Source organism: Lepisma saccharinum, chromosome 25 (assembly GCF_977018435.1).
Source record: "Lepisma saccharinum chromosome 25, izLepSacc3.1, whole genome shotgun sequence".
In the NCBI taxonomy this organism is placed as follows: Eukaryota; Metazoa; Arthropoda; class Insecta; order Zygentoma; family Lepismatidae; genus Lepisma; species Lepisma saccharinum.
Window position 1 is genome coordinate 11,572,772 of NC_139253.1, and position 14,296 is coordinate 11,587,067.

Sequence of the window (14,296 nt, forward strand, 5' to 3'; positions counted from 1 at the left end):
TTTGAGGAAATCAATTACCACTTTCACATGCAATTGTGTATAAGCCCATGAAGAATAAAGGGCAATGAATAATTATTCCTCTATGTATATTTGTTAGAAAAATTTTGAAAGAGCATTAGGATTGAATGAATTGTTGCTCACAAAAAGGCTAATCGGAACTGGACCTACAGTTTAAAAGTGGGATCTATACCACCGTGTCATGTGCCTCCACCTGGTATCGAACCCAGGACCCCTTGATTAGAAGGTGACAATGTTACTATTATGCCATCGGGGAGGCTCCGAGAGGGATTAGGAATGTGTGTGTGAAAATCACTAGATTCATCCACTTAGAGGCATTAAAAATATTGTACCTGTTGGCATTTCAGTCTTCTTCTCTGCGTAATACTCCTCCCACACTGGTATATTGTCGAATACTTGAAAATTATTTTTACAGAAGTATTCTTTTCTCCTCTCCTCCAGTGACATGGAAAGAAACCTATCTGGAAAAATTGAAGCAGCATTTAAACTTCATGCTATCCTCCAAAACACAAAATGTAAACATTTACTCTCATTTCTTCAATTTTTTGTTTACAATATTTTAATTTGGCATTATTTCTTTCTAAAGCCACTACCACCATAACAAAATGCACAGGAACACACTCACTCTCACCCAGCCCCTCATACAGGCTAACCATTACATAAGATTCTCGATATTACGTTCCCTCAGTTTACAGTTTCCCCCTCTTTCCTGCATTTTAAGTTTCTTCACCTTGGTCCCCTTAAAAAGTAAAATCAAGGTTGCATTATGAAACTGATTCAGACAGACGTTCTGTGTACTAATGAACAAATGAACAAACCATAATGAACAAACCTGCTTCTTTAATGTGTTCAGGTCTTATATTTTCATTTCATTGATTTGCTTTTATTTTACTTCGCTTTTCTGCCACTTTTGGCTAATCGTGAAGATGAGGTTGAGTGATGACATGATGAAATTGATTGAGGGCCCAAAGCATTGTAGAGTACTGTGCTAAACACTTCACCACAGAGGTTGGCAGTGTGGTATTTTTATTTTGAATTTTGCAGCATAAGTATTCTTAATTTATCTTCTTTTACACAAACATTCAAACAGACTCATGTTATAAATCACACTGGTGGTAGAGTATACTGATGGCTATGGCAAATCAGGAAGTAACTGATGAAAATGTATCAAAATGTAGTACCGACCTTTCAATTTTTTGTTCGAGAACTATTTTTCTTTTCTTGTTATAGGACAGAAAGTGGTGCTTCACTCTTTAAATGCCTTCCTTATTGGTGGGAATATCAATACCACACAGCAACGGTATAAAAAGCATCACTGTTTTTTCGAAGTAAGGACCCACAATCACTTTGTGCGTTATATAAAATTTTAAAACAAAATATCTTACTTTAAGGTAAATTTAAGGTATTTAAAGGTGTGAAAGTCTGTGGCTTACACATCCTTTCATTCATAAAATATATTAATGGACTTACTATGGCATTTGTAAGATGTAATTAATAATCACAATAATTTTAATTGCATGATAGTTCCTTAAAAGTAACTTCCCCTTGTAACTTTATCATCCATGGAATATCAATCTCATTTTTTTTTTATAGGTACCTCTCTCTCTCTCTTTAGGATGTAAATATCAAATTTTTATTAGGTCCCCCACGAGAGACGTTGGGGACCAAATTTTGAAAAACTAGCAGAGAAACTGAATTAATATATTTTCTTCTAAAACTTTGGACGTACATGTATCACTTAAAAAAACATAGCTCAGATATTACATTACTTCCCTACTAAAAAAAATCCTAAACTTTGATTTTTCTTCAAAACTGAATAGCAGTTTTGCCCCTAAATTTAAGCCATTTGCATTCGAGATACTGAATAAGGGCACAGAACATAAAATGTACCTTTTCTTAGCTGAGTTTACTGAGGAGAAAATGGGCTCTAGTATACCCTCACGAGAATTTATATCAATTTGTTTTGGGACCGGGTTCAATCCACTCATGCACCACCTCTCGAGGGTTAAAGAAAGTTATGGCTGTTATGTTAAAATTTCAATTCAATAAAAACTATAATAAAAAAATGATTTGAAATGCTTTCCCTTACCTTTTACCTTCTGTACGGGTTCCATGTGAAGTTTTCTAATTAATGGCACACAGTCTAAGATACTTCCAGCAAAAGCACCGGCACGTAAATGGATTAACCGTGGCAAGGTTTTCACACCAGTATACAAAGCAAAAGATCTTTTACGAGGTAATAATTTGTGACTTAGCTGAGAAGTCCTCATACAAAGCACAGCCTATAGAAGAAACAGAAAAAAATCAAACGAAAATACTAGTATTTACAGTAACTACCTACAATGAATGTGAAAAAAACTTAATATTTGGGAAAATTTTATAACATTTTGCATTATTGGGATCATGAGAATTTAATGTATACAGCAAAAAAATGTAAAATTCTAACTTTTGTCATGTTTCTACCTCTCGTTGACAAGAATCAAGATGAAATAGATGTGGAGATAAAAGTCCAACTGCACGTTGATAAGTTTCACAAGGCTTGTAAGAGGATGAGAAAAACATTACAAAAATGCCAAATCAGTGTGAACTGTTTGAATTCTGATAATGTGTATAATAAGCTGACCTGAAGTCAGAAGAAATATTCTGAAAAGTAGGTTGCAGAAGTTATCATTCTCTTCAATTTTGACAGTTTTTATGCTAAGCTACTTGTTTTCACAGAAAAAAATGGGAGGAATGTGTAGTAAACTGATCTTAATTATATGTGCCTGTAAATAAGAAATCTGTACTTTGAGAGAGAAGAAAGTACAGATTGAGTAATAGTGCCAAACGTATAATTTTCACAAGTTACACAGGAAGGCATTGACAATACTGGGAATGAGCAAGACAAGTTCAAAGAAACTAATTTGTATGCTTTAAAGATGGAGAAAGTATTTATTTCTGAGGAATTATGTTGTACAAAGTGGCTGACACTCCTAAGTCACCTCAGTCCTAAAGCCAGTCGCACACGGTGGTTAAGTAGGGCCCCAGTTCCCTACCCACGTCCGACTCGAAACTACCATAAGGTTTTTTACGTCTTCAGTTCTCCAAGGCAGCAAAAGGGGTCTCACATGATCCTTAAAATCGCATCTTTAAAAATGGCAAAAGCACAAACACGGTATACCACTTCGAAAGTTTAGATGCTAATAACTGCTGAAGATTTGGGAAAATAATGTTTTCTCTTAAAAGAATAGCATTGGCACTGTTGAAAATGTAGCACCTGTAACCCGTGGCAACGAATGTGAGCATGTAACATATGTTAATATACTGCTTTATGGACACACTAGCATGAAGTTGCATTATCCGTGTATTACGATAGAAGTTGTATATTCTAATGAAACCCTTCACGTACGGTTTTGAAATATATCCCCAATACGAACTAGTCAATTAAATTACACAAACTTCACAACATTCAAAGTGCGAAAATTGTGGTGTCTTACATTAAGTTACCATATTATATTTATATTTCATTGATACTTCTCTCCTCCTAAAATACTTATTGTGAAATTTACTTTGAAGTCCATGAAGAACTAATTACAATTCATAACTTATATATAATTACAACACTAGCAGATTAATTTACTGCGATGCTACACAAGCACAGTCTATCTGTTACAGCCAGCCAACAAACCAGAGAGTACATACATACATATATGGCTGTTCAGTGTTTACTGTTTACTTCAAAATAGTATTCGCGTAGGTTGTGAAAGTAAAATAACAGTATCTCAGTAGGAAATTTAGACATACGAACTGTTTATTTAATACAATAATAATTAGTAGACTCTTCACTCAACAAATAAAATTATAACACCATTAAGCCTTGTTTCCATGATATTGAAAAACTAAATATGCTGACCAAGGCAGTAATTTATTTTATTAAAAACATAAACTAAACGTAACGTTTCAACCTTCTAGCAAGGTCTTCTACAGACTCTGTATCAAGTACAAAAGCAACAAGATACAAAAACAGGGCATTATATATACATAAACATGACTCCCTCCAGACTATTTAGAAAGTTGTTTGGAACTTTCTAGCAGGTGGCTTTCACTTGCCAACTGTACTTTCACCTAAAAGGCTCAACACAATTACTTACATATAGAATGTGGTTGGACTTTTTATCTCACGCTCTTTTTCCTTCATTTTTCTTCCTTCTCCTCTCCTCTTTCCCTCTTCTCCTTTCCACTCTTTCTAACACCTTCTTCCATTCTTTGTTTAACTTCAGTCCCCCATTCCAGTTCATTGTGTCTTCTTCACATTTCTTCTCTATTTCCTTGGCTTCCTTCCATTTTCTCACTAGCATTCTCTTCTCCCTTCCTATCTGCTTAGCCTCATCCCACTCTATGTCATGTCCCATTTCTCTCGTGTGTTTAAATATTGCATTTCTCTCTCTCTTAAGTCGTACATCATCCCTATGTTGTTTCAACCTGTCTTTCAGCCTTTTTTTTTCGTTTCTCCTATGTACACACACACTGACATTCTTTACATTTCACTTCGTAGATAATCCCTTCCTCTTCCTCTTCTCTGTTTTCCTTTTTCTTGTTTCCATTCTTCGCTATTCCTAAGATGCATTCCTAAGCAAACAAGAAAAAGGAAAACAGAGAAGAGGAAAAATTCTGTAAAACCTAAAAAAAGGTTTGGTAACAGTTTCATATATCGGAGACACATTTCTTCACAAACTAGTTACGGAAATAAATTTCTCTAAGGTTTCCAACGTTCGTCGAGGTATTTTCTTTCATCGTGGAATCTATTTGACCGGGAAATCACGTATTTTTCAAGAGAAATATCTCACCGACGCACAATTGCCCTTGCTCTCCCTACGTGAACCGGATGACGTAACCCCCTGTCAGTGTTTCCAACACTTTTTTTTTTAACTATGCTTACCTAACCTAACCTTATATGAATGGTTCGTGGGACTATCCGTGAATGGTTTGTGGGGCTATCCGTCAGCTACCCGTGCATAATGTACAATTTGCACACGTGACGAACACGATAGTACGTATTTTTCGGTGAAGAAGGTTGGAAACACTGCATACCCACTACAGTAGTCAAGTTTTGCCCGCCATATTGTGTGTTAAGGAAGCGAAAAAAGGAATAACAAAAATTACTCTCTATGTGAAAAAATTGTGTTTGTTTTCGTGTAAAGAGCATAATGGCACCTTGAATTATGTTCAGCAATACATAATTGGCAAGTACGAACCATGCGAAACACAAAATATCCGATTTTAATGTGTGTCCGATCTATGAAACTGGTACCAAAGGTTTAATTAAGGCACATAAACCTAAAATAGGTTCTAACAAGCAAAATAGATTACTTTAGGCACTATAAAACTTTGTCAGTTGTTGTGTTTTTTAATGAAACACTGACATAATTTATTTCTAAGTTGCTTGCAAAGGGAAAAATAGGATAAAAATCTAAATCCGAGGTCTAATTATTACAGACCTTTATCAACAACGCTATTACATTACCCTCAGACATACATTTTTCAATTCGATCAATTTACGTACCGTATTATTCCCTACCTGATTTGCAATACAACTCCACCTGAACTTATGCGCTGATTTTCGCATGAGTACCGCCGTAACCGACTGCATTTTCCCCCAATCAACGAATTAAAAAGCATACCTACCACCATTTAAGTGAAGACAAAAACAACCACAAAAAATCCATTAGAATCTTCGGCAATAGCATTCATAATTGGGACGCGGTGCTGAGCAGATGAGCTTGTATATTTTATCTGATGTTTTACAATATCTAAATTGAATCTGAAGCATTATATTGATGAACGTAGTATTTCTCTGTCGCTTGCTTTTTCATTTTGTCCCTCATCGGACAATGATCGACTGGTCAGTTCAGTTGGATTAAAAAACGAAACATTCAATTTATGTCTTCTTATGACGGGTTTTAAAATTTCTCGTCGATATCTCTATTCTATACGGTGTCACATGCTCACGTTTTTTACTTTGCCAATTTACTCCGGGCGAAGAACGTGGGAGGGGGGGGGGCACTTACCCCTCCCAAATTAGAAAACTTAGTAGAAATCCTTTTTCAAACAGTGAAAGAATCCCGTATACCAGTGGCGTATGCTGGTTATAACGAGTGGGCAATCTCCGACCCTTGTTTCATTCACCCACTCCTGAAGTTTCTCTGCAAATTTATCTCAGCATCCACACAGGATTTATGGATATAATATCATGTGTGTGGAAAATTTTACCTTATTGTTGGGACCACTATCGATTAATTGTTGTGATTGCAGTTAATCTACGTTTAGAATTATTAGAATTTCCGCGGAAAAAATGTCATATCTACTAGTAAATATAATCATTTTCATATGTACCTTGAAGTTAATGTTAATGAAGGTTTCACCAAATGTCAATAAAAATGTATGTTCAAAGTGTATAAACAGCAGTGGCGTAGCGTTATAGTAAACCCGTATGCCCGGCGTTCCCCGATTTAAAATTTCAAAAATGCGTAAATGCTGTCAATATAAAGTAAATCTTGACTAATTTCATATATGTCTGACCTTCATGGCATTATAATGGCTATTTTTCGCGATCCGCTTGCAACGCTCCACTAACACCACTCGTTCTAGCATTTTTTTCAATTCCTTTCCTGCCCGGATGCCGAGTTCGGCGTACAGGACCCTATATTCCTTGATGCCTTTCTGGAGGGAAAGCTTGGATCTCGCTCCTGCCACTCATGCAATGTGTTGCTACAATACGCAATATTGACTGAAGTAACTTTACCAAACTGAAATATAGCACTCATTAATGGCCACTGCATTGCATAATTTATCGCACGAACAGCGATGTGCATTAAAAACTAAACCATCAACACAGTTTTTGTTAAATAAGTTGGTGAAGTCCTCCTGGTAGAAGTTCAGCCTGTGGCTGCTCTACCACTTAATTAAAAAAATAAATAAAAAAAAATAGTTTTGGGGGTTATTATTTTTTCGTTATTACGTAGCTGCTTAATATTGTGTCAATGGAAATGTTTAGCATTCATTTGAAAACTCTTAACATCGAATGGTCTCTGGACAAAATTATTTTAAAATGTTTATCAGCATTCTCAAGACGTAATAAACAGTGGTCTGAATTACTACTCGGCACTGTTGCGTTAGTAGAGTGTACGATAGTTGGATCATCCGCCCACATCCGTGTCAGAGTGCTTTGCACAGCGCGCCAAGGCGACAGAGGCCCCTGATTCAAATCCCGGCGTGAGCACGGGTGTTCTTTGTCAGTGTCCCTTCATCAATATCATCACTCATATTCATATTGGCGATTAACCAAAAATGGTAGAATAGTTGGATCATCCACGAAAATGACTTCTACTGTTGTGCAAAGGCGCTTGTGATTCAGGTAGGTTTTATAATGATTTGCATCATGCCGAAAGATATAAAACACCAGAGTTCAAAACATTTGTTGCATAGTGATCGGCATCTCATTTTCTAGCTAAAACATGCATGGATGATGATGCTTTATTGAAAATCCAGCTGACTTCAGGCAAATAAACAATGTCTGTGGCGACTAATTCCATAAGTAAATTATTAAGCAAAAAAGGGCTGACCCTTCCTTCGGACTTGGCGTTCCCACCCGAAATGCCCATGCTATGCCACTGATAAACAGAGCATATAATTTGTGTGAAAAGAAAAAAACACGCTGTTTCATGCAAGTTTGAACATGCAGGCACGCTCACCATCAAGCAGAATGCTGGCGTAGGTATAGTTGTAGGCCTATCGTCTATCTATCAGCGTGTTTGAAATGGGCAAGGTGAAGGAACGTAGTTCCGATCTGAAGGATGTTATTATAAATTTGGACCTTAGAGGTTATTCGTTAAGAAAATTGGACAGTCAATAAATCACACTCCACAGTTCAATACATAGTAAACAAATTTAGAGAGGAAGGATCAACACAATGTGCCGAGAAAACCAAAAGAGAGACGGTTGAATAAACATGAACGCTTTATTTTAAAAAGAGTGTTACAACCGTTAGTAGAAAATGTTGCTGGCAAGATGATGTCTGATCAAACTGTCCGACGTGCCTTGTGGAAGCATGGATATCATGGCAGAATACCACGAAAAAGGCTGTATGTAAATAAGGTGAATCGCAGGACTACTCTTTCATTTGCGAAAGAGCACATCCACAAGGACCAGGAATTTTGGGATAGTGTCATATGGTCAGACGAGTCCAAGATTAACATATACGGGTCCGATGGGATAAATAGGGTCTGGAGAAAATCAAATAAAGACAATGATCACATTAACACAGTTCCAACAGTTAAACATGGTGGTGGGTCATTCATGATTTAGGGCTGTATGTCATCCAAAGGTGTTGGTGCCATCCACTTTATTGATGGTATCATGGATGCATATGTCTATTTGGACATATTGAAGAACAATGTAAAGCAGAGTGCCCAAAAAATGGACATGCCGCCTATCTACAGATTCCAACAAGGCAATGACAGTAAGCATAAGGTGCGAGTTAACAGGAATTGGCTAATATGGAATCTGCCCAAACTACTACAAACACCAGCTCAAAGTCCAGACTTAAATCCCATTGAGCATTTATGGGCAATTTAAAGAGGCGAGTCCATAAAGCAGGTGTCAAGTCCAAGCAAGAGTTGAAAACTGTTGTGCAAGCCGAGTGGAATAAAATAAGCTCTGAAACATGTCGGAAACTGGTTAAGTCTATGAAGAACAGGTGTCAAGCAGTAATTAAAGCCAAAGGATACACATCAAAGTATTAGAACTGTCAGTCAATTTGCTCTGAATATACTTTTTTCTTTTATATTATTAAGTGTACGAATAGAAAAGTTGTACAAAAAGTGGCAGGTTTCTCTTTCAGTTTCATTTAATTTATTATTGTCATTGGTTATACAGAATTTGGGTAAGATTTTATGTTCCTAATGATATTAGTTATTGAATTGTAAAGAAACAATTTCAAAAGAGTGTATTTCCTTTCAGATATTAAAGCATTTTCATTGAAAATCTGTGTGTACGAATAAGAATGTTACATACTGTATGTTAACAGCATATCTGAGCTCCTCCCAGAAAAAAAATCTACATTTGCTTATGAAGACTTGTACAGCTTAAAATGTGTATGCTACATTGAAAATTCAAGCATTTCAGATTGAAACTCTGATATTTCCATCAACTTTCCTCTCCATTTTTCACTATGTTCACTAGGGTGTTTCATTTTGTAAGGCAAAAAATAAAATGTAAAATTTTTGCAGACTTTGCTTACGCCCCGAGTCTCAGTGATGTAAAAGATATATATGCCAAATTTCAAGAAGATTGGATGAGGTTGCACACTTTGATCAGTTTTGTAAAAGTAGGCAAAAAATACGATTTTTCAATGTTAATTACTTTTATTGGGAAAACTAGAAATCACAAACTTAAAATAATATTAAAACTAGACACTAAGATTAATAGGTAGTATGATAGGCAAAACATGTGTTGTATTAATCAACTTTGAACGATGCAATCCCTTCTTTTGTTCGCTTGGTGACGACTTTTCTGTGATGCTCGACTACCCTCAACAAGAATTGTTTTTCTTGTTCGTCCCTGACCGATTCGTTAAACATTTTTATCAGAGCAATTCCTCTTTCTGCTGTATCATTGACCACCTTAGGAGCGTTCACTTCGCTTCTTAGAGAATCACTGCAGTATTCTGTCACGTCGTGGATCCCAAACAATTCAAAGAACTTCTTTGTTTTATTAGTAACGAAATGGCTCAGGCCTTTTCCTTCAAAAACTAGGTTTTTACCCTCTAATCGTTTCATTTCCTTTTTCTTTGCAGGTTTGGTTTCTAAAGTTTTAGTCATATTTTCCTTATCAGCCTGAGTAATACGTTCGTCCAAAAAAGCCAATCCTACGTTTGTTTCTGACAGTTACCAAAGGTGTCTCTTAGCAACTGTGAGAGCACTTTTTTGACGTCTGCATCTGGGTAAGTGCTCAGAAGCTGTAGCATATCCAAATCATTCTTTGGATTGCTTACAATTGCCTCGTGCCAAAAGCGAACATATATGAGGCTGACAAAATGTGTAACCCGTTTCATTCCTTTCAATTCTCGTTGAGGAATATTCAACTGTTTAGTGAAGAGGACAATTTTAAGTGCATATATTGCCTTTGCCATCCACCTTGCTTGATGCAGAGCCCCTGGGATCCTGAAACTGAAGTCGTTTTGAGACCAACCTCCTAGGTACAGGAGTGAGAGTTGTAATAACTCTTTGTAGTCTTCTCTTGGTTGACTTCCGTCTTTTAGGATATTTTGGATGTAGTTAACCATTTTCACTCGTTGTTCTTCTAAAAAGCCTTGAACGGGACTTTCTTCATCCAGCATTGTCGTATATGACTTCTTATCAAGTGAAGCCCACAGACTTTGGAACTTCTGAAAAATCTGGATGTCGGGACCACTTGATGGTACGCCACAACACTCCTCAAACACTCCTTTCAATATTAGGTCATGGGTGTGATGACGGCAAGCCAACCACAACAATGTTCATCTGAATTCCCTTTCAATTCTGGTACATGCCCCTTGGATCAGTCCTGTATTAGATGCTGTAGTATCAAAACACATACCGATGATATTGTCACGTAGCCCAAATCGGTCCACTTCCCGAATAACTGCTTCAGCCATCTGTTCACCAGTGCTTTTCAGGGCAACAGGTATGCCAAGAAAAATGCTCAAAATCTTTGCCAGTCACTAGAACTGCAAACTCTATCTTCCAAAGTTTTGACACTCCCATGGGCAACTGAGGGCAACAGTTTACTATCCCAATGCAAGACCAAATGAGGAGGATTTTCAAAGAGTGACTCTTCGATTTTCTTTGCCATTTTACTTTTATTGATCGCCCGAGCTCGGTAAACGGTAGCTGGAGATACCGAAATTCTTGAAACATCGTGGCCAAGGCTCTTTGCAGTTGCTATAAATGAAGTACTTGCTTGTCGAATAGAGAGCTGTTCTCGATCCCAAGTAGACGTGAGTGTCTGATCAAGAGGTTTTAATCTAGGACTTGAACGTAATTTTTTCGTTGCTGGAGGCGAAAACTCGGCCTCGTCACTAGGTACTGATGATGATGGAGATGAGTCTTCCAGTATAACTGTCTTATTGATTTCAGCGATAGCTTTGTAATGTTTATTCTAATATGAATCATTTTTGTCTTCTTTTGTACACTTAGTTCTTATTTTCGAGGCGAAAACCTTGTCTACTCCACTCATTGACGAACTCATACGATCTTCTCTTTGTGACCTAAGAAATTCTTTATCTTCTTGTGATACGCTATTCATGTCCATCACATTTTGCCGGGAAATGTCAAATTACTCGACGAGATCACCTTTCCAAATCTGCCGTTTCACATTTGCTTATCCGTGTTTCTCGATTTTGGTATTCTTTGTACAGCTTCTGTATACCAGCATGGATATTCTCGTTTGTCTTAACAAGGATACTATTTGCTTTCCTCCACATTTCCTGTAGTTTAGTACTGGTAGATTTAGCAGCATCCGAAAGTGTTTCTTTCATTTCCTTGTGATGGTAAATAAAAACTAAAAGTACTTGTTCCTTTGAAGGGAGCCGAGCTCCTAAAAACTCACCACTAGGCACCTTTTCTAGCAGCCAAATTCCTCTTTTGGTTCCCATTTTAAAGTTCAATTACCTGCACAAGATGAAAGAAATACATGACAAGCCCATTAGTACAAAGCACTTCAATATTAGAAATTTCACTAGTTTGAGATAAAAATGATCAATGTGTGCAACCCCTAAATATTATCCAATCTTCTTGAAATTTGGCATATATATCTTTTACATCACTCAGACTCGGGGCGTAAGCAAAGTCATATGAATATCACATCTTTGGAAAAATGAAACACCCTAATGTTCACGAATAACAGTTTTGCCTATGTGAACAAAGTTTTCAATCACCCTTTATTTCTAAGAACTGGAAATGTAAATATCAGCTTTATGTACACTAATTCCAATAATATTGTGTTTATATTTAATTTTCTATTTCTGTTAGACTTTTATTTTTGAATTACAGGAATATATGTTGCACATCTCCGGATCCAATTTCCAAATTTTGTAGTTATTAAGTAATGGATGATATTCAATTTGACATCATCACACAGTGCACTTTGGGAAGAAACAGAATGAAGTTGGTTGGCGAAACACATTTCCATGTATTAAGGAATGTGCATCAAAAGCTTTCTTACAGCAAGAAATTTGCAACATTTTATGTGTACACAATCCTCTTATGATTATCATACCTTAATTTACTTTGGCAAAGATCATACGTACAATACTTACCTGGCATGTCTTTAAAGGAGGATCTGATCTGTTTGCCCAGGGAGCATGATTTCGCACAATGAATTGAGGAAAGTTGTTTACTTAATATGATTCATTGTGTATACATGGCATATATATTATTTTTAAATTACAATACTTACCGAAAATTTGATGACACCGTCTTCAATTTTCTTTTACTGACATAGCAGACCCGTACCTGAAGGGGAAGGGGGGGCCTCGAGCCATGAAATATTTTCATGCAAACCTACAAAAATAACATCGATAATTTTTAAGATTTTGCAAGAATTTAGATTTTCTTCTTGTATAAATGAATTGGTTGTCTCTGGAGAGAGGCAAATTCCGGAAGTCTGCAGTCTACTATATTTAGTAATTTTAGTTTTATAACCATTTATGAGATGCTACTAAATGTTCCAATTTGGTCGGGACAGTTCACCATATTTACTCCATTTTGACATTTTTCGAACTGCAGTCTTGATGAGGAAATGTCCTCTTTTTGTGGTTTAATTCACATTCAGACATGTTCTTCATTATAAGAATAATTCCATAGCATTGGTGGTCACATTCAGGGTACGAATTCCCATGGTGGAAGGGGGATCTCGTACCTTCCCACCATCGATCTTGTTCTATTAAAATTTTCCGAGAGTAAGAGTTTGTGTTATAACAACAAAGATAAGCAATTAGTTTGGATTTCAAACATACTTTACTAAGAATAACATCATAAACACATACAAAGAAGGAATAACAAAGAATTATGTCTGCCTGTGTGTGAATGCTGCATACATCCTTGTTCTCTCTCTCTCTCTCTCTTTAGGGCTGATAACAGCATGGGGTAAAATTGTACTTCTACAGTCATAGATAAGATTTTAAAATTATATCAAATTGGACTAGTAAGAAATGGAGCCGTAGCTGCGAAGTTAGGCCCCTGGAATATGGAAATGAGACCGACCTGTTATTTCTCCTCCATTTCAAGTCCACTTTATGTACATAAACGCTAATCGGGACTGGATCTACAGTTTAAAGTGGGATCCGAACCACTGGAACTGGTAAGGCGGATGAAGAGCCAACTAGGGTATCCAGCCTTGCCAGCTGATCACATCGAGGAACGAGAAGCGCGTGGAAAGACGTGTTGCATATGAACTGAGGCTTCAAGACAATAAATATTGTGATTTGAAAATAATTAGAGACGTGAGATTGATTGATCTATCACTGCTAGACTAGCTACTCCTCGGTGCACGTCACTGACTTTGCATGGGTTACTACCGCAGGTGTCCCTCGTAGTATGCTAAAGTTAAAATGAATCAACATATGTGAGGTTGAAAAGTGCCTCTGCATTGGTTGATTTTGCATGGAATTACCCAAGGTAACTAATGGAAATTGGGAGTTTATTGCTACAACCTGTTTTTGGTACAACAAAAATTGACTGTGACAAAAAATTATTCAAAGATATGATATGAAGAGGTCAGTGAAGAACATTCTTACACTTTTATTTATCTAAGCGAGACAGTACTACATCTAAATCTGTGATTGCAGCCAAGGTCAAACCCAAGAATAACAACTTCTACCAGATTCAAAGAAATAAGAAGGAACAGAAAAAAAAAAATGTTTGATGAAAGCTCTCAAGATTATATTTCAGAGGATATGTTTAGGATTGCCTTATTGAAAATCCTTAAAAGAACCATAACTCACAGGCTTTTTTTTTTTTTAAAAAAAAAAAAAGTAGGTAAGTTTAACTGAGATCCAGAAAATGGAAATTAAAAATACCAAGATTGAGGCAAAAGATGTGGCAAAATTTCAACATATAACATTAATGAGGAGGATTTTCTTAAGGAAATGGAAAGTGTCAAGTACCATTCTCTAGAAGGTGATAAAGCACTGAACACCACCCCACCAAAGATAATCTCGAGCTGGATTTATAAAATTAAGTTCAAAGAGGAATATTCAAGC

The 14,296-nt window shown here is 36.5% G+C and overlaps 1 protein-coding gene across 3 annotated transcripts in view; it reads right to left on the reverse strand.

Moving 5' to 3' along the window:
• Positions 1-5,875, reverse strand: part of LOC145978510 (macro domain-containing protein CT2219-like) — a 30,448-nt gene extending 24,573 nt beyond the window's left edge. Inside the window, exons 1-3 of one of the 3 annotated variants that reach the window (XM_083111139.1) lie at positions 5,683-5,875; positions 2,108-2,300; positions 351-479 (exon numbers count right to left, since the gene is read on the reverse strand). In XM_083111139.1, the coding sequence (XP_082967265.1) occupies positions 351-479; positions 2,108-2,300; positions 5,683-5,688 (328 nt within the window). In that variant the 5' untranslated portion in view covers positions 5,689-5,875. The other 2 variants (XM_083111138.1, XM_083111137.1) reach the window with 2 other exon arrangements.
• Between the last annotated feature and the right edge of the window lie 8,421 nt (positions 5,876-14,296).